The following is a 27603-nucleotide window of genomic DNA, read 5'->3' as shown; positions in this document are numbered from 1 at the left end:
AAAAAAAAAAAAAAGAGTACAAATTGTGTATTCATTTTCGCAATAATTCTACGCGCGTGTGTGAGTGACGTACTTGTTGTCTAATGTTGACTAATGCACATGACTAATACTAGCACATCTATATAGGAGAAAAAAAAAAGCGATGACGATACATTCAGTTGATCGGATAAGAAGCCCACGATATGCCATTCAGACAGAAAATGTGTGAACAACGTATCTTTAGTTACATAAATAACGGATATTTTTCGCGAATTCTCTATAAAATTCTTTTCACCATATAAGATGCTTACCGCAGTACATTCGCACCTCTCTAAATATTATCGTAGCTTATCATAGCTTATCGTTCGTCGCATAGGTGCACAAACATATATTTTTAGAAGTTTCACTCTCGCACAAAACTAACTCAGTAAGAGCGAATCCGTGTCGACTATAACAAATGCATTTTTATTATATGGATCACAATTTGTATTTCATGGAAACAATGTAATTATAACTCGCCACAATGCGAATTTTTTTCTAAAGAATAAGAAATATGTATCATATGTTAGGAACAATGCGAGATGGAAATGATGTAGATTTGCAATGAAAAACAAGAGTCGGTTGCATATATCGAGACAGAGATATGCAATTTCCGTTTTGTTATTAATAAGATAATACAATTCTAAAGAAAGATGCGCATGTGATACTCTCGATTTAATCATATCGTTTAAAACACGCTATTTATAATACGTTACAAATATACATATATCAACTTTGCACTTTGTCAAATTTCTGAATATGTTGCATTTTATTGCGCAACAAGATTCTGCAGGTGACAGTACGCTTAAAGTTAAGTTTTAAAATGCTTCTTTTCCGAGATTTATGCCGATTTTTCCTAGCGAGTACAATGGGCTAAAAGGCTAAGATATGAATAGACAATAAATACACACTGTTATGTATACAAGATTCACCTAACTTGACCGTCTGTAATACGTTTATTATTTTCAACATATATCGAAAAATATGTAGAAGACCAAAAGGACAAGTACCTTAGGAAGGACATAATTTTTAGTCACTGTTTTTATTTTCAAGATCAATGACCTCTCTCTTTCAACGAATGACTTACCTAATGCTGATTTTTAAAATATTCCGATTAATTTTCTATAGAAATATTTATATAAAAATCATATTGTTACATAAAACTTTCTTGTATAATTTTATATGAAAAATATAATTATTGTATATTTTTATGAGTTTTTCTAATTATTCCACATATGCATACAAAATGCATACTATATTAAAAGAATTAATAATTTAAAGGTACGGACTTAAAAGGTGATTACTTTATTATATGTATATTACTTCATATCTTATATATTTAAACATTTAATATTTTATATGAGAATCGAAATAGGAAATTTAATTTATTCATAAATCTTTTTTACAATTTGTCTAATACTTTCATATGAAGAATAAAGAAATTTAGTTTGCACATATGAAAATTATATTTGTCTCTTTAGATCAAAACTTCTTTCATTCTTTTACCTTACTTTTTCATACTATCAAAAATAACATAAATATTACAACTCAAAAATAATTAAATAAATAGACAAGTGAGAGTAAAACTGCACTAGATATAATACTTCCTCATCATAATACGATCCGTCATTATTCGATTCGATAAGTCACTTATAGCTATAATAATTTTTTAAAAAACAATACGTACTATAAATTCAATACAATGACAACGATATAAATTCGATAATTCCTCTTAGATTGCATTTACGTTTACTGCCTCATATAGATTATGGTCACACTCCTACAATAGGAGAATTTTTTTTTATGAAGAATTGTTCACTAAGATACAATCTTTGAGGAAGTATTAGTATGAAATAACTTGAAAATTCTCTTAACGTTATATAAACGTATGTTATATAATTCACTGAAAATGACTGGAATTCAGTTGAAACGTCCAAAAAAGAACAGTATTGTATTTACATGTAATCATTGAATATATAGATTAATGTTAGCACATCATTAACCATACAGTTTTACTCTCACTTATCTATTTTTTTAGTTTAATTATTTTTTAGTTTTAATCTCAAAATCCTATTGTTATACTTATAGATAAATATTACAGGCGATCAGATTAGATAAAACACTTTTTATATATAGTATTATAGGATATATACTATATACAAAAGTATTGTTTGTTTTGTCTCTCGGGAGCTGCTTGGAGTCGCTCTGAATAAACCCAGCGTACTTGGATGTGATCCATTTAATGCTGCAAATGCTTCGTTGATCAATCAGAAGAAAAAATTTTATGAATTAATCAATCAAAGTATGTTTCGAGGTATTTACAGCATTAAATAGACCACATCCAAGTACGCTAGGTTCGTTCGGAGCGACTCTGAGCAGCTCCCGAGAGACAAAACGAACAATACTAAAGTAGATATACTTAGCAACCGTCACCAAACGTATTTTAAAAACGCGATCACACACCGCCTAACACTCCACAATATGTGCAATCTGTCTGTCATGTGATTTATTTACCAAATTATATTAAATATCGAAATACGACATACACATGTCGAATGTACGTCTTTTACACACACAACATATATATATATATATATAAAAGAATGTAATTGAAAAAAACACTTGGAATATATATTTCAACAAAAATATGTACTCGAACAGACGGCAATTACATTCTCCATCATCTCGGTTTTCGCGTGCGAATTGTTCTAGATCGCGGCGCGGTAGATCCGCTTCCGATGCTGAACATGCCGGGAGTCGAAGGATTAAAAGTCGGTGCAGCCGTGGTTCCGAAATTGAGGGTAGGAGTTGCTGATGGTGCAGTGAAGTTAAATCCTGTTGTTGCTGAAAACAGAAGAATAGAATTATATAGAATTATAATAGTATAATCCAGTCAACGTTTAAAAATAAAAGATAGCACGAATAGAATCTTAATCGAATCATCTATAATTCTCATTTTATAGTTAAAATTTAATATTTACGGTACAATTTAAATTTTTAACAATAATTATCATCAAACAATAGTTAAAGCAATTTACTCCTGATTACCTGGCTTGGAAGATGGAGATCCAAATTGGAACGGAGCAGCTGGTGCAGTCGTAGAGTTATTACTTCCAGCATTGAAATTGGATCCGAAGGAAAACGTCGTGTTCTGTTGCCCGTCTTTCTGAGTGTTTCCGAAGACAAACATACTATTTGTATTACTACTTGAATTGTTAGCATTACTGGCTCCGAATGCCGGAACAGACGGATTAGATGTGCCAAAGCTTGTGCTGATCGCGGGTGTCGCTCCAAATAGAGATTTGTTATCAACAAACGTGGTTCCGCCGCTTGCAGCACCAAATGCGAGAGTCGAAGGATTCTGTGTACCGAAAGTACTCGTTGCCGAGGAGATGCCGAAGGCTTCGGTAGCTGGAGTAGTGTTTGCTCCAAATATGGGAACTGATGGGGTGTTATTATCGGTTGGACTGAATATTCCGGTTGTACCGAAAGTTGGTGTCGCCTGTACGTTCGTCGCAGTGCCTACACTAGGTGCTCCGAACGCGGGCGTAGTATTATTCGTAGTGTCGAAGCCAGGAGTAATCGTACTAGTGGATACGTTGCCGGTGATGCCAAACGTTGGCGCGAGCGCGGGCGCGGGCGCGGACGCGGGCGTGGTCGTGCCGGTTTGCGTAGTCGAGCCAAACAACGGTGTCGTTGTGCTGCCGAACACACTCGCTGCTCCAAAAGATGTCAAAGGTTTCGTCTGACCGAAAATCGGGGTGCCGCTAAATACTGAAGGCGTCGCAGTGATCGGAGTCGAATTAGCATTAACATTGGAGAACAAACTGGAGCTAGACGTGCTGCCAGACGACGAAACGTTAGTCGTTGGGACGAAAATCGAAGGAGCCGTAGTTGTCGGAGTACTAAATATACTAGCAGTTTCTGACGTTGTTCCGGATCTTGACGCAGTTCCGAAAAGTGGCTGACTATTGTTTGTCGTTCCAAATATGTTCACGTTTGTCGTTGTAATTGACGTAGTGCCAAAAATGGATGTGCCGAATTGTGGAACAGTGGTTGTAGATGTTCCAAATTGAGGAACTGTAGTGGTAGACGTGCCAAATTGTGGAACGGCAGTAGTGGTGGACACTCCAAATGTAGGAATCGCGTTATTGCTTATCGTACTCAAGCTAGTCGTAGTACTGTTAGTAGTTGTAGCTGGCAAAGCTATAGCAGTAGACGTCGTATTTGAAGTATTGGAAGCACCGAAAAGAAACAGAGGTTTGCTGTTGGATAGAGTAGGTATTGAGGAAGTAACGGTTGTCGTGCCTAATGAGAACGTAGACGGACTCGATAGTCCAAATGTTGGTGCTGTGGCAGTTGTAGTATTTGTGGAAAATGAGCTATTTGCGATAGTTGTTATTGAAGTGTTAGGTTTGAAATTAAATGATGCAGTAGTAACTTGTGACAATGATGTTGCTTGGTTTGTTACAACTTGTGTTGAGTTTCCGAAAGCGTTCATTTTTGGTTGAGCGTTATTATTATTTAGTTGACTAAATATAAAGCTATCCGACTTCGAAGATTGTAAAGTAGTATTATTACTTCCAAAATTGAATAAAAGTGCGCTCGTAGACGTCGTTGCAACGCTATTCGATGTGTCACTGTTTATGACGTTATTAAAACCGGTAATGTTAGTTGCAGTAGTTGTATTGACTGGTAATAATGTCGTCCCGAGAGATTGGGATGGTAAACTTGGTACAGTAACTTGAGTGGATGTCACGGGAGACGAGGCGGATTTGTTGCTATCGAAAGTAAAAATAGAAGTAGTTTGAGTATTCCCAGTGGTGGACGAACTAATGATAGCACTTGAGGTAACAATAGCATTAGTTCCGATTTTTTCTTGAATCGTAGTGTTAGGATTAATCGGTGCAAACGTTGAACTCGATGGAGCTTTATCGACTATCAAGAAATTAGTAGACTTAGATGATGGTGGAGCAAAGGTGTTACTATTGCATGTACCAGTGCTAAAGTTCAGCATATTATTATTCGATGTTGTAGTTGGTGCTTCCGTAACTGGTTTACTGAGACTAAAGGTCGATGCTGTCGTAATAAGAGTTGAAGGTATGACTTTTTCTAAAGACTTTGCGTTCGTAATTTCGGGTGCGAATGACACAACTTTCTTTTGCTCGACAGTTCCACTCGTCTTGGCAACTGAATTCGTTTCTTTTGTCTTGAGAATACTTATTGCTGATCCATTCAATTGCGCTGGAGACGTGGTTTTCGGTAAACTGAAAGTTGTATCCGATTTCGTTTCCACTTTCGCACTAGGTCTTGATGAAGAGAAACCGCTTGGTATAATGGCCGCAGTAGATAGCGGTGTCGTATTGACGTTTGTTGTAGTAGTCGAGGAATTGAGAGTTGCACAACTGACCGGGTGTGTGATTGAAGGTGTAACGGTATTAACGTCGTCCGCTTGAATCACAACATCAGGATTAATTTTATTCTCTGCTGAAAATGCAAATAAAATAGTTACTATATAATACAAAATAAAAGGATGAAAGAAAACAAAATATGTTTCTTTATGTCTATCCTTTTAATAAATTAGTAAGAATAATAAATACCACATTATTTTACTCAACTTGATAAATAATACACGTATATATTTACCTTTCCCTGATATTGCATCAAACATACTTTGAAGTCTGGCTTTCATACTGTTTTGTCTCATATTTCGTATATCCTCTCTTTTTATTTCTTCCACATTATCTGTCGCAAATCTAATTTTTATATTACTCGGTTCCTCCACAAGTAATTTCAATTGTTCGTTCCGTTCAGGTTCGGCTCTCATAAATAATTTATCCGACAATTTAACGGATTTTGTCAGTGCAGCAGATTTAATGTTGTCAGTTACATTAGTACTCTTTGCGTTTTCATGAACAGGCCCTGTTTTACTCACATTGAGCCTCAATTCTTTACTAGATGATTTCAGTATTCCTTTTACTAAAGAAAATTCTTCTGTTTTCTTAGAATTAAGAATCTCAGGATTTTTGAAATATACTTCTTTAAGATCAGATTTACCATTGTCTATATCTAAGCTCTGAAATTGTGACACAGAGGAGTTACTAGACCGTGCGTTTTCCAGAGATTTGAAATGTTTTTCGAAGTCAGGTGTACCACTACGCGAGAAATCAACTGTAACACATTATCATTAAAAAATCTGTATGCATTGAATAATCAAATATATAATTACATAAAAATTGCATAAAATTGATACTTACCAGCTTTTCTTTTAACTCCACCAGCAACATGTGCGCTGGAACTCAAAGAGTTTATAATATCAAAACAGGATCGTGTCTTTGTACGTTTTGCAGGTCTGATAGATTTACTTTGGGGTGAAAGATCCTCATCTGATTTAGATGACTCATCTCTGCTTCGTTTTTGCTTGTTTTCCTCTAGAATTGTTTCTCGCTCCTCATTGAAGAATTCTGTTCTCTGTTTCTTAGCAACATCAAAGCTAACATCCTCTGTTGATGCGTGTCGTTTCAATGATATCTCCCGTAAGACTTGAACAACACTCGTGGGTGATCTGTTCTCCATGTGACAAACATTAGACAACATTTTTTGCTTTTCAGGTGGAGAGTATTTTGTTACATCTGGTGGTGCCACTCTGACCGTTACAGGCATTCTCATCTTTGTCAACTTTGCATTTAATAGAGGAATTGGATTTGCATAGAGATTAACTTTTGGAAATTGTCCAGTACCGTATTGAGATTGATGAGTTAATGTATTCTTTGCTTCTGTAGCGTACTTGGTTAGCCTTGTTGTAAGACCCGGGGATGATACGTCTGTGTACACCCTGTATTTGAAAAAAAAAAATTAAACTAGTATAGTAATATCAAAAAATATATAAGCTATATTTTTATAACTGACCTAGTATATTTAATAGCTAAAGTTTTTGCACTTAAAGTCAAATAAGTATATGTTAAAAATTTAGTGAATGGGAGAAGCAAAGGTCTAAACCTGGTTCTACCAATGTAAGAATAAATTTTTTTATACTATACACATTTATTCTATACATAGTTAAATTTACTGTTTATTTTTTTAATTCTTAACAATAGAAAAGGTTAAAAAGAGTAAATTAAACCGAGAATAAAATTAATTTTACATTGATAGAATAGGATTCTAATGCAATAAAAAAATTTATATAGTTGCTTAATACATAGAAATATATAGAGTTTCTTATAATCCTGAAATAGAGATGATAAAAATATGTATATTAGGATAAAAAATAAAAAACGTATAATTAAATGATGTATATGCAAGCATATATTTACTTAGGATCAATATTGTATCTTGTCGATGCTAATAATGGTCCAGCAACTGTCTGGACTGTTTTCACACCAGCTGGTCTAGGACGCATCTTGGGACTAATACTTATACCCCATGGAGAACCTTCAGGACTAAACTGTGTGACATTCTCTCCGCGGCTAAGTGAATGATTTTGAGCATACAGAGGCAGAGTCTTCTTAGAGGATATCCCACGTGACTGCGAGATCAGGTTGACATCGTCATTCCTAGGGTTCTCTTCTCTGCTGCCAGGTTTTAAAACCGGCGTGGAAGTGTGTTTGCTGCCATAAGCAGATTGCTGCTGTTGAGGTGACATATAATCGTAATCACCGGCATGATACAGTCTATTGTCCATTCTGAGCATATCGTTGATGCGCGAACGGTAGGAAACGCACGGGATTGGGCTCAATTGATCAATCAAGCCAAACTTGGACGACGATGTTGACGACGACAATGACGACGTCAACGGCGACGTCAACGGCGACGTCAACGATGACGATTCTCCTCGTTTGACAGCGGTAGGGTATAAGTCACTGCTGAGCTGATAATTGCCCGGGCGTCGTCTATCCATCCTGAATGGTGGAAAACGCTCGCGGTAACAATGACTCGCACTGTGCCAGAGCTTACGCACGTAACCGGTACTGTGGCTGTGGATGACGCGGAACGCTGTGCCGAGGTCGTAGACCGCCTCCCGCAAATAACCGATAACTTGATACGCGTGCGGCGATATCAGACTGTCGTTGGCGAGCAGAGAGTAGCACGCGTACACCACCAGGAGGAGCGTGAACGCCAGCGCCAGGATAGCGCCCCAGGCGTTGTATATCAATATACACCCACACGTCACACTTATCAACACCACGGCACCGCGATTACCGAAATCCCACATAGTACTGCCTCAAGCGGATAACCTCCCCCATTTGAAAAGAGCACACTCACCGCAGCTATCGGAACATTGCCGCGAACAGTGAGATCATCGATATATATCGATATATGGCGGCCGCGGTGATTCAACGTACCGCGATTGGCGGGCGCGGGAAATGGCAAGAGTTGAATCACTCACACGAGGTCAGAGAGAAATCTGAGAGAACCGCCATGACGGTTTTTTTTTTTTTATTACCGTCGAAATTTCCCATACGCCAGCGCCAGTCATTCACATTCATTTTCGTTTTGGGTACTACTTGCATGGCTACATCCATTTTCTGACACCGTCGATAAAATTATTATTATTATTATTTTTGCTGCGTTCAGCAGGAAAAGCAGCTTTGCAACTCTGTTGTAAAATTTTTGAAGATTTCAGCCGTTCTTTCATAACACCAAAAGTTATGACTAAAAATAGTTTTTCCCTCCGTGTTCGGTTTTTTTGCTCATTAATCGGGTTTATAGTGCTTCCATGTGATCGATACTGTATATCTGAGTTGTGCTAGCGTAGCACAAATCGAGCACAACTCAGCACAATGTTTATTTTGCCGATTAAACAAAATGGCGGTGCTGGCGAAAAAAACGTTTTTTTTTTTTTCAATTTAACGATTTGTTTTTTGAGTTATGTCATTAATTCTTGCGGCACAATGTAGCACAAATCTAGCTCAATTCAGCACAAATTTATTTTTGTTTTTTTACAAAATGGCGGTGCTAACTTCATGCACATTTTTTGCATACATATTTTTTTATAGCAACTATGTGTTTTCTTCTTACCAATTGATTCATCTCATTATACTGTTTACAAAAGCATTAAGGTACGATTATCAAAAAATCAGTTCAGGAGTTATTAAACATTTTATGTCAATATATGTACCAAAAAAGAATATGTAAAATATCTCGTAAACTATTGGTTTTTTATATATCTCTACCTTGATACTTTTATGTACAGAATAATTAGGGGAGTCATAGTAAAAAAAATTCATATAATTCCATTTAAAAAAATGAAGTTGACCTCGAAATCTCCGAAACGCCTCCACCTAGAAAAATTATGACTAGCATATGTTATAGTTCTCTTGATGCCCTACAACTTTTTGTAATGACAATATTTTCATATCTCTGAAAATAGCGGAGATATTTAAGGTAAACAAAGTTATTGCCCCACTCGGTATACACATATATGTATATACGGCACGCGCCGAGCGGCGGAGATCGCTGAGAAAACATTTTTAGTCGCTCGAAACAAGCGACCGAGCGAGAAGGATGGAACGAACGTGACGTAGCGTCTCGCTGTCTCACTCTCTCTCTCTCGATGCGTTAAAGGTTACCGAACGAGAAAAGAACGTATCGAGCTGTCGCGCTCACTCATACTGATCAAATCGTTTTTATCTAATTTAACACGGACCCCGACCACTTTCGACGATACGATTTTATCGGCGAGACGGCGGGTCACGAAAATGGACGTGGTACGTAGTTCCCGCATTTCGAAAATGGACGTTGGTGCCGCTAGTGTACGGGGAGTTAGAAGCATTAAGGTTGATTTATACTGGCCGTAAACTGTTAACTTATGCCGTAATCTGTAAAAATTGACCAATCACAGTCGAATGAGAGGGGAATAATCGATTATAATTGGTCAATTTTTACAGATTACAGCATAAGTTAACAGATTACGGCCAGTATAATCCAACCTTTACAAGAAAAAGGCCTCCATGGCCGCTCTCGGATTTCTCTCTGATCATATTAAAGATTTTACAAAGCTGCTTTTTGCTGATTGCGTTTAGCAGACTCAACAGTTGAGTGAGCGATCGCTATTATTGATGTATTCTTCTAGATCTAAAATTCTGATTGGTTGGTCTAAAAGAATACATCAATAACAGCGAGCGCTACTCAACTGTCGAATCTACTAAACGTAGCTTTATGAACGCATCGATTGCATATATTCCGAAACTCATCGTGTTGCACGCCTGCGCATTCGCAATATTCGCATTCATTCGTCTCGCCTCTCGGCGCGATTGGAGCATCGTACACGTGACAAGACACGCTCCGGAACGGAACACGCGTGCTGATTGCCGAGACGCGTTAAGTGTAACCTTTTACTCGGAGCACGCCGGTCGGCCGCAGGAACAATGTCGTGGTTATTCGGCTATCGCAATTCACAGCCACCGCAGGACTTCACGCATTTCGTGCAGCCACCACCACCGGCGGGAGATAGCGGAGGCGGCAGCGGCAGCGGCGGTGGTGGTTCACCGCCGAGGATCGGCGGTAGCATGGAAGCGTATAGATTTGACTCGAGCGCGTTGGAACGAGCCGCTGCGGCCGCCAAGGAACTCGAACGATCCAGTACGATTTCTTCTTTACGCCAATTTTCCGCACTTTTTGCGAAAAGTCGCCCGCGCGATTACGTAAGCGAATGGCTTTGGAGGTTAGAACACGCACCACGAGGGAATGTACCTTTGGCCTCTCGCGCGCAATGACGCAACTTTTCGCGAATAATTCGTTAGTCGATCCGGCGAATGAGGATTCTCGTGGCATGTCGAGGACGCGGGTCTTTGTGAATGATGTCGCTTGGTCAATGACAATTCGTTACTTTAGCTGTCCACTTGTTGGATACTTGACATTCCTTGTAATTGAAACTAGCACACTTTTTTCAAAATTACGTATAAATTTTTCTGTAAAAAAATTAATATAATTGTTGATGTGTTATAGAGGAAATATATTAAATTTTGTTAATAATTTTATATTTGAGTTAATATAAATATTATATTTGAGAATACATTACAAAAAATGTTACAATAGTTATAAATTGAATATACAATAATATGACTATTGATCTGTATTCTTTTCAGTTAATTTTTTGTACATTTTTGTATACATATTCTTTTCATCGAAAGAAAAGGAAAAACGGTGAACGGTACAAAAAGTTTAGTTGGAAAAAATAGACTATAGGTTTCTAATTAGACAACAAGTATCATTATTCTATCTTTAGCTATTTTCCTTTTAGGAGACACTGTCGCAAAAACATTGTTCCATCCTTCTTGATATTCAATAAATAACAAAGATAAAGGCTGGGACACAGATTTTTCCATAATGGATAAGATAATCAATCAAATTTTTTCAAGAAAAGGAAGAAAATAAAGGATTTTAATTTCCTATAAAACGATACTTAAATCTACTATGGATGCTTTCCAACAATATATACAGGTGGTACTGTGTAAAACAGTTATGATTCTGTGCTTTTTAGCTATGGATTCAAGTCAACAACTAAAATACTGTGTTCAACTGTATTGTTTTATACTCCATACCAAATGTTTACATTTTATTGCCATTTATACTAAATTTTACATTTCATTATCATTTATTTTTCTAGAAGATATTCCGATAAGAAGTTTTAAAATTTTTTGATATATTTAGGAGCAAGTATATAAAACTTTATTATAAGTTAACACTATGTCACATAGTGTATGATTATTCCATTGCTGAAAAGCACTTTATGTTTCCTAAAAAGAAAGTAGTTTGTTACTTATGGAATATCAAGATAGAATAATGTATTGATTTGTCACTGAATAGAAAGTATTTTATTCATATAAAATCTTAAGGATGTTTTTTTTATCTATAGAGTAATGAGTATAATTTTATTTTAATACAGAGCATGCGAAAGAAGCCTTGGATTTATCTAAGATGCAAGAAACCACGAAACAGGTGGAATTTCAAACCGAATTGAAGAAATATGAAGCTAGCATTGAACAGCTTAAAACGGAACAAAAACGAGTGGAAGGTGAGGAAAGAAGAAAGACAATACAAGAAGAGACAAAGCAGCATCAAATGAGAGCACAGTATCAAGACCAATTGGCTAGGAAGCGCTATGAGGAGCAATTGATGCAGCAACAAAAGATGAACGACGAGAATCTGAGAAGACAAGAGGAATCGGTAGCCAAACAAGAAGCTATGAGAAAAGCTACGATAGAACACGAGATGGAATTGAGGCATAAGAATGAGATGAGAAAATTGGAGGCAGAATTGAGAGCCAAAGCAAAGATTGACAGAGAAAACCAGGATCTCAATTTAGAACAGATTAGATTAAAAGCTTCGGAAAAGAGAATTACTGTTTTAGAGTCGATAAAGTAAGCAATTGTTATTACTCATGTGTGTACGTTTCATTATATAGCTCTACATTTAATTTCATAGTTATTATATTTTCCAGAACAGCTGGCTCAGTATTAGGCTCAGGTGCCAAAGCTCTTCTGGAAGATTGGGATAAGATCCTCGCGGCGGCAGGTGGTCTATCTCTTGTAGCCTTCGGAATATACACTGCCAAGGGCTCGACTAGCGTAGCAACGCGCTATATCGAGTCTCGTTTAGGGAAACCATCGTTGGTGCGCGAGACTTCGAGATTTACATTCCTCGACACCGTTCGGCACCCCATTCAAGCAGTTAAAAAGCTAAAAAGCAAACAGACCGATGCACTATCCGGCGTGATCCTAGCACCAAAGCTTGAAGAGAGACTACGTGATGTTGCGATAGCCACGAAAAACACAAAATACAATCGCGGCATGTATAGGAACATACTGATGCATGGTCCACCGGGTACCGGTAAGACAATGTTCGCGAAGAAACTGGCAGAACACTCGGGCATGGACTATGCAATCGTGACGGGTGGTGATCTGGCGCCGTTGGGAAGAGACGGTGTCACTGCTATTCACAAGGTGTTTGATTGGGCGTTGACATCTCGCAAGGGATTGCTATTGTTCATCGATGAGGCGGACGCGTTTCTGAGAAAACGTTCGAGCGAGCACATCTCGGAAGATCTTCGAGCAATGTTGAACGCATTTCTGTACAGAACTGGCGAACAAAGCAACAAGTTTATGCTGGTGCTCGCATCGAACACACCGGAGCAGTTCGACTGGGCGGTAAATGACCGATTGGACGAGATGGTGGAGTTTCGTCTTCCGGGTCGTGAAGAGCGCGAGCGTCTGGTCCGTCTCTACTTTGACAAATTCGTTCTCCAACCGGCGATCGAGGGTAACAAGAGATTGAAAATCGCGCAGTTTGACTACAGCTCGTTGTGCACCAAGATGGCCGATCTGACGGAGGGAATGTCCGGTCGAGAGCTGGCGAAACTTGGAGTCACCTGGCAAGCGGCAGCTTATGCCTCGGAGGATGGCGTTTTAACAGAAAAAATGGTTATGGACAGGTGTCTCGAAGCCATTAAGCAGCACAAGCAGAAGGTGCATTAATATTTAATTTTAACAGTACAAAAATTATCTAAAACTGATTAACAGATATAATTGCATTTTTTTAGATATATACTTAATATATATTTGTATAATTTTTTATATGAGATCTTTTTGCGTTACAGGTACAATGGCAGAGCGAACAAGAGAAGCAGGAGTCGAAGTCGATATATGCCACGGAAGACGATGCGGTTATTCGTTCAAAAACTCCAGCAATAGAGTATCCCGGAAACACGATAGCCCCAGCCTAGATAATTACAAAAGAGTAATTGTTGATAATCTTTGTTAGTCGGGCTAATGACTAGCGTTAAGGATGGGGAAAAGTACAAATGCCGCTCGGAAAAGGATTATCCAGCGATTTTTGTATTTATCATAATGCGCATGCAAGTTCACAGGCTCAACGAGTCGCAAATGTCACTTGTTACAAATGTACATTTATTAGGGTAATTAAATCATAATTCTACTATGACTTTCATCATCCTTCGCAATTTACTTCTTTCCTCTGTGATATAAAAGTATAACTATTGATTGTAAATTAAACGAATAATTTTTTAAGAGTAAAGAAGAGACAAAATTGTTAATTTATAAATATTTATTATAGAAAAAATAGGACGACGTGACGGAAGTACTGAAATTTCTATCATCATAACAATTCGTATCGTGATGTTCGCAATAGTTTAAATTCTTCAAAAAGTCCAATAAAAGATTAACGATATTTTATTCGCGTATTCACAAGAATACTATTTCTAGCATTTTGGTATCTTTTCTCAAATTATCAGTTTTCTTTGGAAAAAAGATATGACAAGACAAAATATAGGAAATGTTGCAAGAGTGCATATCATTAGCGATTATGTTCACGTCAAATGGAAATAAAACTTAAAAGATTTCGACGAGCTTACGGGAAAAAAAAATCGAGAAATTACAATGTCCGCAAATCCCGCTTTGGTCTTATCTACGCCTCCTCTATCGTAAGAGAAGATATCACCGGGGATATTTTGATCAGTTTGCAGAAGGCGTGTCATTAAAAATCACAAATTTATCTGGCTCCTCGCGACGAACTTATTAAGATCGCTTCAGATTTATTATATCACGTTCGTCACTTTACAACATATAATTAATTTTCAACAAACTCGACAAAATCGATCGTCATTGTATTTGTTGTCTAGCATATTATATAATAATTTTTCTACATATATGCATTTTTTGTTATGTATAAACTGATGCACGTGTCGTCGGACGTGATACGAGCCACGTTACTAAGTAAGTCCGATCGAGATCTCAGCATCCTTGCGTAATCGCATGCACGCGACCAAATAAAATAATAACAGTCAGTTTATCATCGTACGACGCGCGGCGCGCCATTAAGGACAAGTTAGAATTATACAGCGCAGGGGGGTGACGCGGGTGAAGAGGCCATCTAATAGTCATAATATAATTATACTTGACAGTGGGAAGCACAAATAAACGCGTTTGATATCACGCACCAAGCAATTAGCACGCATTGGTCAAAAATACGCGTATATGCACAAAAAATAGAACATTATTATTTGCTGACAAACTTTAAGAGGCGTATAAGGAAGGTGAAGGATGATCGTATATCTTTTTATATGCAATCAGTGGACATACATTCACGAATTGAGATGTTTAAAAAAACCTTATATTTTTTACTTGATAATTTGAAATATTATCTTATAGATTTATTATTGTTATATGTGTATGCATGTATATGCTACATTTTTATGCGAATATTGTAAAAATAAATTACGATAAACTGAAATAATATCAAATTAAGTAATATATCTTGACATTTCGAAACACTTAATAGATATGATGAAACGTTCTTAGCATTTTTAGATTAAATATTGTACATACATATGGAACTAAACCAAATTTAAATAATTTTTTTAAATCTGCAATCATCAAAATATATCTTATGACTTTTGTTTACTCACCAATACTATCTCAAATTATGATGGCAGAAACGAGAAAACACATAATAAAATTTTTGCAAATATATTTGAATAGATACAAATATTTTTCATTAAAACAATTGTGCAATCGATTTATAAAATATATCAAAAACTTGCTTTTGAAGAAAATTCAAATTATGTTTACTTCTATTATATATTACAATTATAATATTACTTCGACAGTTTGTCACAGTTTGAATACAGCTTATTTCTTTTTTTTGTTATATACATTTTTTTCAGATAATATAGTTATTTATTAACTATATATATGATTTTTACAAATAGTTCTATCGATTGTGTTCTCTCTCTCTCTCTCTTATTTCTCGATATTTTTATACATATTTCCATCTTAATAATAGCAAGAATTTTTATCAAGTATTTTTTTTCTTCTGACGTCACAATCTGAATTGTGAGATAGTAGTGAGATAGTCGTGAGTAAACAAAATCTTCAAAAAAAGAAAAAGGAAAATGTTTATTATGTGACGCTAATTTAGGTAGTTTTTTATATCTGGTATTTTATTTATCTCTTTTTGATATTTTTATTTCATTAATCAAGGCGCCGCTGCATTTATGGCAAAAAATTTACTAATCTTGCAAGTTGTAAACATTAAAAAAATACGTTTCTTAGAAATCATTAATTATTCTAATATGCAAAGTCACGAAATCTTGTAGTGTGGTTTATATAAGTCCTATTATCAATATTATTATGACAGGCTTTATTTTGTTGACTCTCGTTAGAATTTTACAAGAAAATTATCATATCTTTGTTGTCAATATTCGAGATTCTATTTGATACTGTAAAATTTGTTCGACCTGGTGACATCTTCAAGAAATCTTACAATGTTTGATGTCTTTACTACATTTCTTTTTATATTCTTTTCGACATTATTCTTTCACGTGTTTAGCACATGATTATTTAAACACACTAGATAAAACAATCTTATTTATATATAAAATTAAATCGATGTTTCTCACAGTTGTTACGATACGCAAATAGCTTTATAATTACATAACTTATTATCATGGTACAAATTATAATATAATTATACAGAGCAATTTTTCTTGTTTTTTTTTTATTATACTATAATTAACCGCTATGCGATTGTTGTTGCTATATAAAATCATACGAAAAAAAGATTAAAACCTGATATGTAATATTAGCAAAAATCTCAAATACTTTACAATTAAGAGATTACAATTTTCTCTTGTAAAATCTAAATAATATCGAGTATAAAATAAAACCAGTCATAATTATAGTCCACGAAGCCTTAAAACAAAATACAAAACATCTGGTCGTTTGCATGAACCTACACAGCCGAAATATCCCGAATATGTTATACGAATATTTTCTACAGACGTTACGATGACAGTTTTAAACAGTCTTGTCGCTGTGATATAATTTGGACATTTCTGCTGTGTATAGAAAAATTATTAAGACACTTATTGTTGTGAGTCTTGAGTTATGAGCGTGCCCTCAGCTTCCCTGAGCGGAAAGATATCTGTATCATGTTTTTTCTCGTCTGGCGGTGATAAACATATGTCGTACGATCCTTCAGTTGACGCAGCCTCCAATTTCACTCGATAATGAATCGCCCTGAGCCCACACTAGCGGGTGCGAATGTAAAAATAAATCGTCCTCCCTTTATGTTTCTTTCTCTCTCTTTACTCTCTCTCTCTCTCTCTCTCTCTCTCCGTCTGTCTCTGTTTCTCGCGCGCACAATTGCGAATACTGTGGATGAAGAGTTACACCATTTTACCCGAATCAGCGACAACCTTGATAGTGGAGTCTTTCTTCTGACTTCTCAAACAACTGAGTTTTCTCAGAAATATTTGAACTAAAGAGTGAAACATTTCATATGAAAGTTACGAAATATGTCTGCAACATTTCTGCGACAGCTCTGGAATAGCAAAATGTCCGTGATTCTTGTACATAAAATCTCGTTGAAAGATTGTTGAAATTTTACAGAAAAAGTTTTCAAATATTACCAAAAAGTTATAGAAATGTATATTCGGCCTCTTTTGGTGCTTATGTGTGTTGCAACATTTCTGAAAACTTTTTACAACAATTAGTACGATATATTCTAATTTTTCGTTTCCTTCGCTTTTCCTTCGAACATTCGAGCTTCCTCAGGCTCTCTCTCTCGAAATGTTATGTTGTTCAGAAATGGACCTTAATTGAAAATGTAAATTTTATTCATAATTTCCATTCATCGCATGATACATTTTTGATAAGGACAGATTAGATAAAAACAATACGAGATACGCCTGATGGAAAATTTTTCCAGTAGGCGTCTCAGAGAGAGATGTTTTTCTCTAATCATAAACGCATTAGATATTTAGATATTTCCCCAGTCGGTAATATTTACAAATTTATAAAGAGCGAGAATGGAGGGAACGAGTACTTAAGATTATGCAATCGCCTCTGAACTTGGCGCACTGAACTGTATATCGGAGGTGTTCGCCATCAAAGATCATCACTGCGTGACAAGGTTATCGCTGGATTTTAAAAAAGGCGGGGAAGTTTTTGTACGCATGACTTAATTATAAGCCAGTTCGTTGAAAACGTTATACGTCGACGGTGACGCTCCGCCGCTGTCGATTTATCTGTTTGTGGCCAATTGAGATTTCCATTCAAACACGTTGGAGCGATTTCAACCGTTTGTCTTCGTTGCTACGGACGTATAGGTCTTCAGCAGACAGTGCTCCAGCTGACGATTGTGATCTTGGAAACTGCTTTACGGAAGACTTAGTTTTGATTGAGCCTATAAATTTACAATTGAGATTCTCCTCTAATTTTCAACAAAAATTGAGATTGTGCAGCTATCATCAAAAGCAATTATTGTTTCTTTCATTGGTTATCCTGGCGGTTACTCCGAAGATCGGCATGACGATCTCGGTGACCGGCCCGGCCTTGGATATAGAAAATAAGGCGATCGGGCGTTGCACTCGACGCAGCCATCGTCTTCGCATCTGGTTCGCTTGGATCTACTGCGGTATCTTCCTGTTGAGCTCCGCCGGCTTCTACATGTTCTGGTACACGGATGCGTTCGATAATTACGTGTTGTCGCTGATGGAATTGCGCAACGGTACACGGACATTTGACTGGTGGCAGAGCCCGCCATTGAAGCTTAAATATAAAATCTATATCTTTAATTACACGAACGTGGACAAGTTCGAGGCAAACGAGGCAAGCAAACTGCGCGTCCAGGAGCTTGGTCCCTACGAGTATCACGAGACGTTGAGTCACACGAATGTGGTGTTGCACGATAACGGCACGATTACCTATCAGACCAAGAGATCCTACGAATGGATAGGCGGCCGATTCGAGAACGATATTGTCCTGGTGCCGAACGTACCATTGATGTTCACCACCGCGTACGTCCGGGATCTGAGCTTCGCAGTGCGATTCGTCACCAACACCGTGCTGTCGACTCTACAGGAGCAGTCGTTCATCAACGAGACCGTCAGCGGTTTCCTCTGGGGATACGACACTGAGCTCTTCCACATAGCCAAACCGTTGATGATGCTCGAGCGGGACATACCTTTTGAAAAGTTCGGCTTGTTAGCCATGGTGCGTGATTTACGTTTAGCCGCGGAGAGTTTTGAAAATTTTATGGAAAATTTTATTTCTATACTCAGACCGGTGTTCATATACCCAGATAACATGTTATGTGAGATGTCTAAAAGACAGCTTTTAGATATCTTATGCAACATAAATGTTATCTCTGTAGTCGGTTCTTATTATATTTAAAACAATCTTAAATACAATCCTAAAATATCATATCACAAAATTATATTAAGATTATCTAAAGAGAAAGTAAAATAATGTCAATTTGAAACGTCATATTTTGACTGAAGTTAAGACATTTTTTTTTAATCAATATGACATTATTTCGACTTTCTTGTTCTCCTTGAGGATAATATAATTTAAATCTTCTAATAAGAACTGATAACGAATACCGATTATAAAATACAAAGCTTAAAATATGTATTTTATATAACGATAAATGTATTTTCATAAAAAATAAATATTATGAAAGGTGATTTTATCGCGGCGTTAAAGTGAGATGTCTTTTGAGTTATTGGGTAATATAATACCATCTTTCAATCGCGATTAACGTGAAATGTGTATTTTTTAAATAGAAAACTGGTATCGATAAGGATCGCATCACGATGCACACGGGATCGCGAGGCATGAAAAATTTCGGCGTGATCGACCGAGTGAACGGAGTGAACAATCGGATCGTTTGGGATGACGAGCGATGCGATAAAATTGAAGGCACCGAGGGCAATATGTTTCCACCACATTTGATACACGACACAAGTAAACCCCTCTACATATATTCTAAGGATATTTGCAGGAACGTACCATTACATTTCACCGAACAAGTAACCACCTACGACATACCTTCTTTGAGGTAAATAAAATTTGAGTTAAACTTTGTGCTTTGATACAATCACTATTTAATTGCAAGCTTTGATTGCTGGGTAGAAAAAAGCTATGCCTGAATATTTCCAATCAGTTTCAGGATGTTCTTTATATAGATATTTAAAAAAATTTGTTTCAATTAATTTCATGCTATTATTAAATAATAATGTATTTTTCAATATTTTGAATCATTTTTAAAAGTAAAATGTAATGTGTGTGTGTTAATAATTGCATCGAAATGATCACGAGAATTTCTTTGCAATTATTATTATTTATTTATATTTTTAAGGCTTATATATATATATATATATGTAGTATTTTATATATATATATATATGTAGAAGCTATCTATTTCGCGAATTATCTCCGTGTTCATATCCATTCTTGGAATGCTAACGTATCATGAACGTTGCAGTTTACTTTATAGGGGTGAGAAGCAGTATGACCGTTCCTCGCATTATAATAATAATTATTATTATTATAAATACAATAATTATTATTATGATTATCATTTTATTAAAAGGATTTGTTTATAAAAAATGATTCAAAAATGAGAAAATGCATTGCTATGGTAGTTCTCTATTGAAAAATATAGTGGATTGATTGAACATGTATGTGATCTTCTTTCTCGTTTCAGGTATAAATTGACCCCAGATGCGTATAATTTTTCAAACAAACAAAACGAATGTTTCTGTCCTAAAGTACATGATAAGAGAGTCTGTCCACCTTCAGGACTCTTCAACATATCCGCGTGCAATCATGGCACGCCTTTGCTCTTGTCATTTCCGCATTTTTATGGTGCCGACAAATCGTTGCTGGAACAAATAGATGGTTTAAATCCTCGGAAGGAAGATCATGAGAGCTACGTGGACATACATCCGGTAAGTCAACATTAAATTTTAACTATTATATCACAAATATTTATTTTTCTTGCAAAAATTTAATTTAATACTGACTAATTTCATAGAAAATTACTATAATTTTTAATATTAAAAGCACTAAATAATAGTAGTTTTAGTACGTAAAACAAACAATTAGTTATAATTAATTATCCCTCCAATATTAAATTTCTATAAAAGTAGATAATTTTACGTCACATTAATCGTTAATTAGAATCTTATGACTAATTTTCATTTCACGAATTAATTGTAAGAGCTTTCTTGTAGAACATATGTATCAACATAGAAGTCCATCTATCTTCGTTCGATATTCAGTGAAAAACAAAGATAGAATGATTCTTGTGTCTATATGTGTTTCTTGCATTTCTTTAATGGTATAATAATTTGTGTCAAAAATTGGGAAGCAACATCATCTCCATTTTTTACTACTTTTACTGTCGAGAGAGTGATTAAAAATTAAATTAAAATTTCTATTTTTAGCGTATAGCGATTCCCATAGCCGGCTGGTCGAGGATGCAAATGAATCTGGAGGTGCGAAGGGCAATCGGCGTGCCGTTCCTTGGGAATCTGAAGGACGGCATGATCCTTCCACTTATCTGGGTCGAAATTGGGATAGACAAACTTCCTGAACAGTTGTTGAAAATCGTCCAGAGCGCGCATTTCACAGTAACCAACGTTGAATTGGCTTTGCAATGGGGTACTCTGATAACGATGATACTCTCCTTGAGTGCTATGATCGTCTGTCTCTGGAAATATCGTTTGAAACAGGATGTAGTTCTCCTAAAAAATTCGTTCAAACAAAACAACCTTCTTGAGTTGCTCTAGATCGGAACAGAAATCGCTTGAAAGAAATGAATGAACAAGTAAAGACCGTCGATCTATCAAAAAAAATAAAAAATAAAAAGAAATCAACAATTTCGAGATAATGCGGATGTTCAAAAGATATTAGAACTAAGTTTAGTCTAATTTTTTAGATGGTTTGAATTTTTGAAACGCTTCTTGAGAATTTGTGCTCGAGACGTTCAATTAGAGACAAAAGATGATAGTGTCTCGTAAGATTTCTCATAAAGGCACAGTAAAACGAATTTACGTCATCAAATAAAACTTGGTAATGTAAAACATGATTGTTGTGCAATTAGATTAATGTACGTTACTGGTAAACTACACGTTAATCATTTCTAAGTGAAGAGATTCTGTCATTATTGCAAGGCATAATTTCGACGTCATAATGAGATTTAATAGATTGCTCAAAGATAAAATGCTCATTCATATGAAATCTTTTGTTAACAACACTTTGCGGTTTTGACAAAACGTTTAACAAGCGAGTTTATTATGGATTTTAGGCATGATATCTTTATTTTTGTTTATCGCGTGAATAATAATTTTCAAAAATATGAATAAAAAATATTAATATTCGTTCGCAAAGTTAAAGGACATTTTTCAAGTGAAAAATTGAAAAACAATCAGCAAGTTTCTAAAGCTCCTTTTTATTCGTACGCGATCCATCGTGAAATCACTTAAAATTACGAATAATCGATCCGACAAGTGCAAAGTCTAAGAGAATGCCGATGGACCAGTAATTCCTATGATAAGTTGACGTACCGTTGTTGCACCGTGAGAAAGTGACAGAGAGACACGCCCGCAACACGGCCAAAGCTGTGATTGAGACTTTAAGTGCATCGGAAATAATGTGTAATTATGCCGACGGTTGCGGCATTTGCATTTCGTCGTGTTATTACCTGACGGTGTCGCCGACCGCGACGGTGCGTTATGCCGCGCCGTAATGATCGACCTGTACTTAATTAAGCGGTGACGCACACGCGACGGCAGTACGTATTACATACGACCGTTTAATTAATGAGCTCGTTGTCTCAACAACGAGATTCCATACGGACTTTTTTTAATGTAGAATGTAAGTTTTTTCCAGAATCAGATATGTATACATAAATTCACATAAAAATATTTAAGCGTTAAAATTCACTTTGATCGAATTTATCTTATTTAATTAAATTTATTCTCAGCGGTTCAAATTCGTATCATAATTAAGTATAAGATTTATCTTATTGGGGGCCCGCGAAACTCGCAGTATCTAACAATGTACACTGCGTATCTACCTATCTTCCTCCAATTGTAAGTCCAAATGCGGAGAAAATAGATGTTCTGTATGTCTGATGTTGTACATATGTATGTCTGAATTTGTACAGAGGCAAGCGTTATTATTTTTCATTTTGCTACACTGATTAAAAGAAAATTTGTTTTAATTTATATTATACTTATTTTTGGCATTTACAACTATCCCTATACGATGATCTCCTACTTACCTTCACAGGTATCTTTGCATCTTTTACCTCACGTTCTATTTCGAGAATTATCCTTTCGTAGATATAATAGTTAATAGTATTTATGTAAATCATTCGTTGCGCTTGATTTATCACTGAGTTGTCTACATGTGCATTAACATTTTGATAACCCTAGCAACACGCGAGATCTTATTTCGTCGAAAAAACTTGTTTTCGTATCAGTGCAAAACGCAACGTCTATGATAAAAGCATAATGTACTCGCAACGTGATATCGCGCGAATAGGAGTGGAATAATCGTGAACATCAAATCAATCTCTATCGTATCATAAAATTAATTCTATCGTATATTTTCCTCATTCCTTCTGTATTCATTTCTCAGATGAGTCCTTAATCCTCTCTGTTCCTCGGACGCAAAAGGAACGAGAGGGCGAAAACAAATTCAAAAACACTTATAAATTTCTAGGAAAGAAGAGACAGAAGAATAAGACGTGAGCAATAAATCAGAGTTGAAGAGTTCCTATTCCTTTTTCTCTTTTTCTTTCATATCTAGAATCAAAATAATCATCATAATATCAGTAGATTGGTGCAAAAGATTCATACTTATCAAAATATCTAAAAAACATAATTTCAACAAAATCAAAACAAAGTTACCACTATTAAATTCCAAAGAGACATTTTCGCTCTTTTTAAGGAACTTTAGTTTTATTTTTATTTATTATATATACATAAAACTGTGATGAAAAAAGAAACGATAAATCTTTTGCAACAAGCTAATAAATTATAACTCTAGCTTTTTTATAAAACGAGCGTGACTTTCGAGAGTAAGTAAAGTTGAGAAAGAATATATCCCATTATATGTGTAATATAACGATTACGCTGACACCAATAACCAGATTTTTCACGCGCGCGCACACAATTTGTTTGGTATCTTTTGATTTTTATGATACAAAAGTAATTTATTTATTAGGTCTAATTATGATCTACGTTTAATAATTATTTATATAATAATAATAATAAAATACATGTACAAACGAATAACGAGAAATAATACAATCTTGATAATTACAATCGGTAGACGACAACAGATTCTATGTACAGAAAAAGAGATTTCTGTCGTTCCCGCTGTTGTTGCGTCCCGATTGCACAAACTACGCGTCGCAAACACACTCGTGCAATCCAAATTGAAGTCGTGAACGAAGCTTGTCCTCGGAACAACGGCATGGACGGAATATCAATTTCATATCTTTCATCCTTTATGTCAGTGTTCGCAGCGATAATTGCTTCGCACGATTAAACGACGATCCTTGAAGATCAATTCGATCGTGCGGAGCAAGGTGCAGTTCGTTATTAATATTAATATTTCTAATAAAAAGAACGGTGTTGCGTCATCATAAATACCAATCGCCGAGTTTTTCGTAGCAATGACTCGACTTCAATTTCTTATTTCCGTGCAGTATCGTAAAAAATATTATAGTAAAACATCCGTCAGTTTAGTTGCCCACTCCACAATAATAATGTCAAGGTAAAATAAAATATATCTAAACATAAACATAGATTCTATTTTTTGATCAATTTATCAGCTAAGAAGTCAACAGTGGAGATTAAAAAACCGTAACAAAGCGCGAAATTATCTGCGATGTTTTCGTCGAGAAGACATATAGATTTTAAATTTACCCACAGATATATTTCTCAGAGTTTTCTCTCAATCCAAATTTTTAACTCGTTCTTTCACGAAGGAAAGATCCGTCGATCCCTTACAATTACATCTCGAGCAATAAGAGAAATAACATCTACTCCACAGATCTCGAATTCATCGCTGATCGTTGCTCGCGATTAATTTGTACTCGCGCGACTCAACACCGTCTGACAAAACACCATCCCGAGAAGAAACACACGTAATATAAATAAATCTAATTTATCGACTGTCCGCGTATGACCCGATAAAATTCGCGTCTCTGGGCAGCCTCTCCCTCTTCTCTCTCCCTTCCTCTCAAACAGAACAAAATAATGTCAAAATGACTCAAAAATGGATCGTTAAAAGTCATTTTTCAATCATTTAATGATTAACGTCAAAATTGCGCTATGATGACTTGTCCCAAACAACACATCCAAAAATGAGATATTTTAAAAATATCTTCCATTTGCGAAGTGCGTTCCGTTTTGCGTTTACAGCGCTTGTAAGCGTCATTTGTTCTTGTTTAATATTTGACCGACAACAAGAATAAACTGATGCTTACAGCGTATGAACGTGAAAACGAAACATCCCTCTTATGTCTCGATTTTGGACTTTTTGTTGTCTGGGATTGTTCTGCTTTGTCTCTTGCGAAATTCGCGAGATTTGAATGTGGAAATCCTAATCGAGATATAAAGCACGTGCCCGTCGCCTATAAGATAAGTAAGATTATCGTACAAGTCCTCGCGAGTCCTCGTGCGCTACCCGGCGCGCAACTTGTCTCGCGGGATGAAACTCCGAGCATTCGCGCACTCGTTTCAATTCCCTCACTCGCAACCAATTTGACTCTACTTGCTGAAAGCCGGATTCAGCTGGCCGGTCTTGGTGCTCGTTGCGTTCGCCGGTAGTGGGTTACTCAGGTGCAGCTTCTCCTGGCGTCTGGCAGCGCGCGCCAAACACATAAGCGCGCCAAGCAAGACGATCGCGCCAATCACGGCCAGGGCGCCGGACACTGCAGCATGAGCCACCGGTGGCAACTCCACCGCCAATTTCAGCAAGGAACGCATCTCCGGGGGTAGCTCATCGACGCACTGCGCAAGAGAAAAGAAAACGTGTTAGTGATATCGGAACTGTGTTTGGCTGCGTTCAGCAGAAAAAGCTGCTTTGCAGTTGTTTATACTTTTTTGTATGATTGGTTTATGCATTTATTATAGATCTAGTAAGGAAAGGACAAAGGGTAAAATAAATCTCATAAAAGAATTTTACAGCAATTGCGAAGCTGCTTTTCTGCTGAACGCTATTATGTCCGTTTCTACCAATGCAATGTAATAGTATAATTTTAAATTTTATTCAACTATGATATAACCTTCATTTTTTCTAGTTCAAACAATTAGAAGTTCTAAGCGTTGATTTTATCAATGTAAAATTAACTTTTTAATCTTAATTTAATTTACTTTTTACTTTCTTCTAATTCTGAGAATTAAAAAAAAGATAGACAATAAGTTAAATGAAGATTAAAGTTAGTCTTACGAGGGTGAAACCTTAGTTGATTTATTTATATACTTAACGCGATGCATTATTAACTTATTATTATTTAAAAAATTTATCTAAATAGATTGTGTGTGTGTGTGCACGCGCATGTGTGTTTATGTTTGCTAAATTAGATAAAAAATTTGTTTTCTTGCCGCTACTAGTTATACATTTCAGTAAAAACTTTTTTTATAATCATATATTTCTGCGTTTTATAACATACTTAAGCATTTAATATTTATAAAGCTAACTTTATAATTGCATAATAATTTTGCATGTTTCAACCTTTATTTTAAAGGTTTTTTTATTCTATACCTTTTTATCGTTTCGTAACATTTTTAAATATATATAATTACTAACATTAGTCCTGTCAATAAAGTCAAAATAAATTATTCTAGATCATTCTATTTATAATATATATGTACATAGTAATATGTTAATGTACGAGATACATAATTAATAAGAATATATTAATACGCTAATTCCATGAATATTTCTCTCATTTAGGAAATATTTAAAATAAATAAGTTAAATTAAAAATTCACTAAGATATAAAATTAAAAGAGAAATATTTGCTGCACTATACATTATGGGTATAAATAAAGAAATTTTTAAACTTGAAAAATTTAAGAATTAAAAGACATCCGGTTCGGATGTCTTTTAATTCTTAAATTCTTTTAATTCTTTTATTTGAGGCAAGCTGACGGCGGAAATGTTATTCGAAACAAGAAGATCAATCTTTGTTTTCACGTTTACTTTAGCGAGAACGTTTCTCGAGATGACCAAATCAAATGTTCTCGCAGTCTCGTATTCGTGTCGTTTCGAATACAAAGAAAATTCTCAGAATCGGAGAGTTTGTTCCTTCTCCTTTTTTCTTTTTCTCTCGCCGTGACGCGGCGCAAGGACAACGTCAAATTCTTTATTAACAACGTCGAGACGAGTTCCATTAATATGAATCATGGGCGAAAAGCGTGCAACAATACGGCTCCTCTACGTGCATGGTATTCAAACACACGTCATTGCCGAGCGGCAAAACGGCGAACGGCAGGCACGTTCCCGCCATTGTCGAGGCAGGGAGGAGGCAAAGATGAAAATTTCACCTGCATGACCGACTCGAGGATGATAGTGACAATTTGTAAGCGACGTGGTATTCCGTTGTCAGTAACTAAAGAGGGAACAGGTCAAACGTATCCTTGAGAAGAGCTCAATTTGATTCCAATCGCAAAACAAGATTCCTCGTAGCATCACACTAATTTGATCGCGTGAAGTGGCTCGCTAAATTATTCAAGATTTGGCAAGTACAATTTTCATG

At 35.9% G+C, this 27603-nt stretch overlaps 4 protein-coding genes across 6 annotated transcripts in view; 2 read left to right on the top strand and 2 right to left on the bottom strand.

Annotated features, from left to right (window-relative positions):
• Window positions 1-2698: 2698 nt before the first annotated feature.
• On the bottom strand, window positions 2699-8230 carry LOC108781816 (nuclear pore complex protein DDB_G0274915). Its single transcript, XM_018549900.1, has 5 exons — window positions 7332-8230; window positions 6276-6853; window positions 5665-6189; window positions 3067-5505; window positions 2699-2862 (listed from the first exon to the last, which is right to left on the bottom strand). Exons 1-5 carry the CDS (start codon window positions 8228-8230, stop codon window positions 2699-2701), a joined length of 4605 nt encoding a protein of 1534 aa, XP_018405402.1.
• Window positions 8231-10276: 2046 nt separating this feature from the next.
• Window positions 10277-13924, top strand: bor (ATPase family AAA domain containing bor). 2 transcript variants are annotated; one of them, XM_018549931.1, is made up of 4 exons: window positions 10277-10599; window positions 11906-12380; window positions 12461-13484; window positions 13616-13924. In XM_018549931.1, the coding sequence occupies exons 1-4, from the start codon at window positions 10386-10388 to the stop codon at window positions 13739-13741; spliced, it is 1839 nt and encodes a 612-aa protein (XP_018405433.1). In that variant the 5' UTR covers window positions 10277-10385; the 3' UTR covers window positions 13742-13924. The 2 variants fall into 2 exon arrangements, with proteins under 2 accessions (XP_018405433.1, XP_018405434.1); XM_018549932.1 differs by lacking the exon at window positions 10277-10599 and adding an exon at window positions 11417-11460.
• A 1804-nt stretch (window positions 13925-15728) lies between these two features.
• LOC108781815 (lysosome membrane protein 2) lies at window positions 15729-21892 on the top strand. Its single transcript, XM_018549899.1, has 5 exons — window positions 15729-15779; window positions 18339-19031; window positions 19604-19878; window positions 20527-20770; window positions 21269-21892. The coding sequence occupies exons 1-5, from the start codon at window positions 15729-15731 to the stop codon at window positions 21611-21613; spliced, it is 1608 nt and encodes a 535-aa protein (XP_018405401.1). The 3' UTR covers window positions 21614-21892.
• Window positions 21893-24121: 2229 nt separating this feature from the next.
• Window positions 24122-27603, bottom strand: part of emp (epithelial membrane protein) — a 37680-nt gene continuing 34198 nt past the window's right edge. For both annotated transcript variants that reach the window (XM_018549923.1, XM_018549924.1), the window contains exon 6: window positions 24122-25852. In XM_018549923.1, the coding sequence (XP_018405425.1) occupies window positions 25610-25852 (243 nt within the window). In that variant the 3' untranslated portion in view covers window positions 24122-25609. The remainder of the gene's footprint in view (window positions 25853-27603) is intronic.

Source organism: Cyphomyrmex costatus, unplaced genomic scaffold, assembly GCF_001594065.2.
Source record: "Cyphomyrmex costatus isolate MS0001 unplaced genomic scaffold, Ccosl1.0 scaffold91, whole genome shotgun sequence".
Taxonomy (NCBI): Eukaryota; Metazoa; Arthropoda; class Insecta; order Hymenoptera; family Formicidae; genus Cyphomyrmex; species Cyphomyrmex costatus.
Note: the sequence above shows the minus strand (reverse complement) of the source record. Positions and strands in the feature narration are given on the sequence as shown.

Bases quoted from the DNA above. Each gene is read 5' to 3' on its own strand.
- LOC108781815 (XM_018549899.1), top strand. From the start codon at position 15,729: ATGATTTTTACAAATAGTTCTATCGATTGTGTTCTCTCTCTCTCTCTC. The intron at 15,780-18,338 runs TTTCTCGATATT...GTTACTCCGAAG, and splicing joins TTCTCTCTCTCTCTCTCTTA to ATCGGCATGACGATCTCGGT. The intron at 19,879-20,526 runs GTAAATAAAATT...TTCTCGTTTCAG, and splicing joins TACGACATACCTTCTTTGAG to GTATAAATTGACCCCAGATG.
- LOC108781816 (XM_018549900.1), bottom strand. From the start codon at position 8,230: ATGTGGGATTTCGGTAATCGCGGTGCCGTGGTGTTGATAAGTGTGACG. The intron at 6,854-7,331 runs GTAAATATATGC...TTTCAAATACAG, and splicing joins AGATACAATATTGATCCTAA to GGTGTACACAGACGTATCAT. The intron at 6,190-6,275 runs GTAAGTATCAAT...AATGTGTTACAG, and splicing joins TGGAGTTAAAAGAAAAGCTG to TTGATTTCTCGCGTAGTGGT.
- bor (XM_018549931.1), top strand. From the start codon at position 10,386: ATGTCGTGGTTATTCGGCTATCGCAATTCACAGCCACCGCAGGACTTC. The intron at 10,600-11,905 runs GTACGATTTCTT...ATTTTAATACAG, and splicing joins CAAGGAACTCGAACGATCCA to AGCATGCGAAAGAAGCCTTG. The intron at 12,381-12,460 runs GTAAGCAATTGT...TATATTTTCCAG, and splicing joins ACTGTTTTAGAGTCGATAAA to AACAGCTGGCTCAGTATTAG.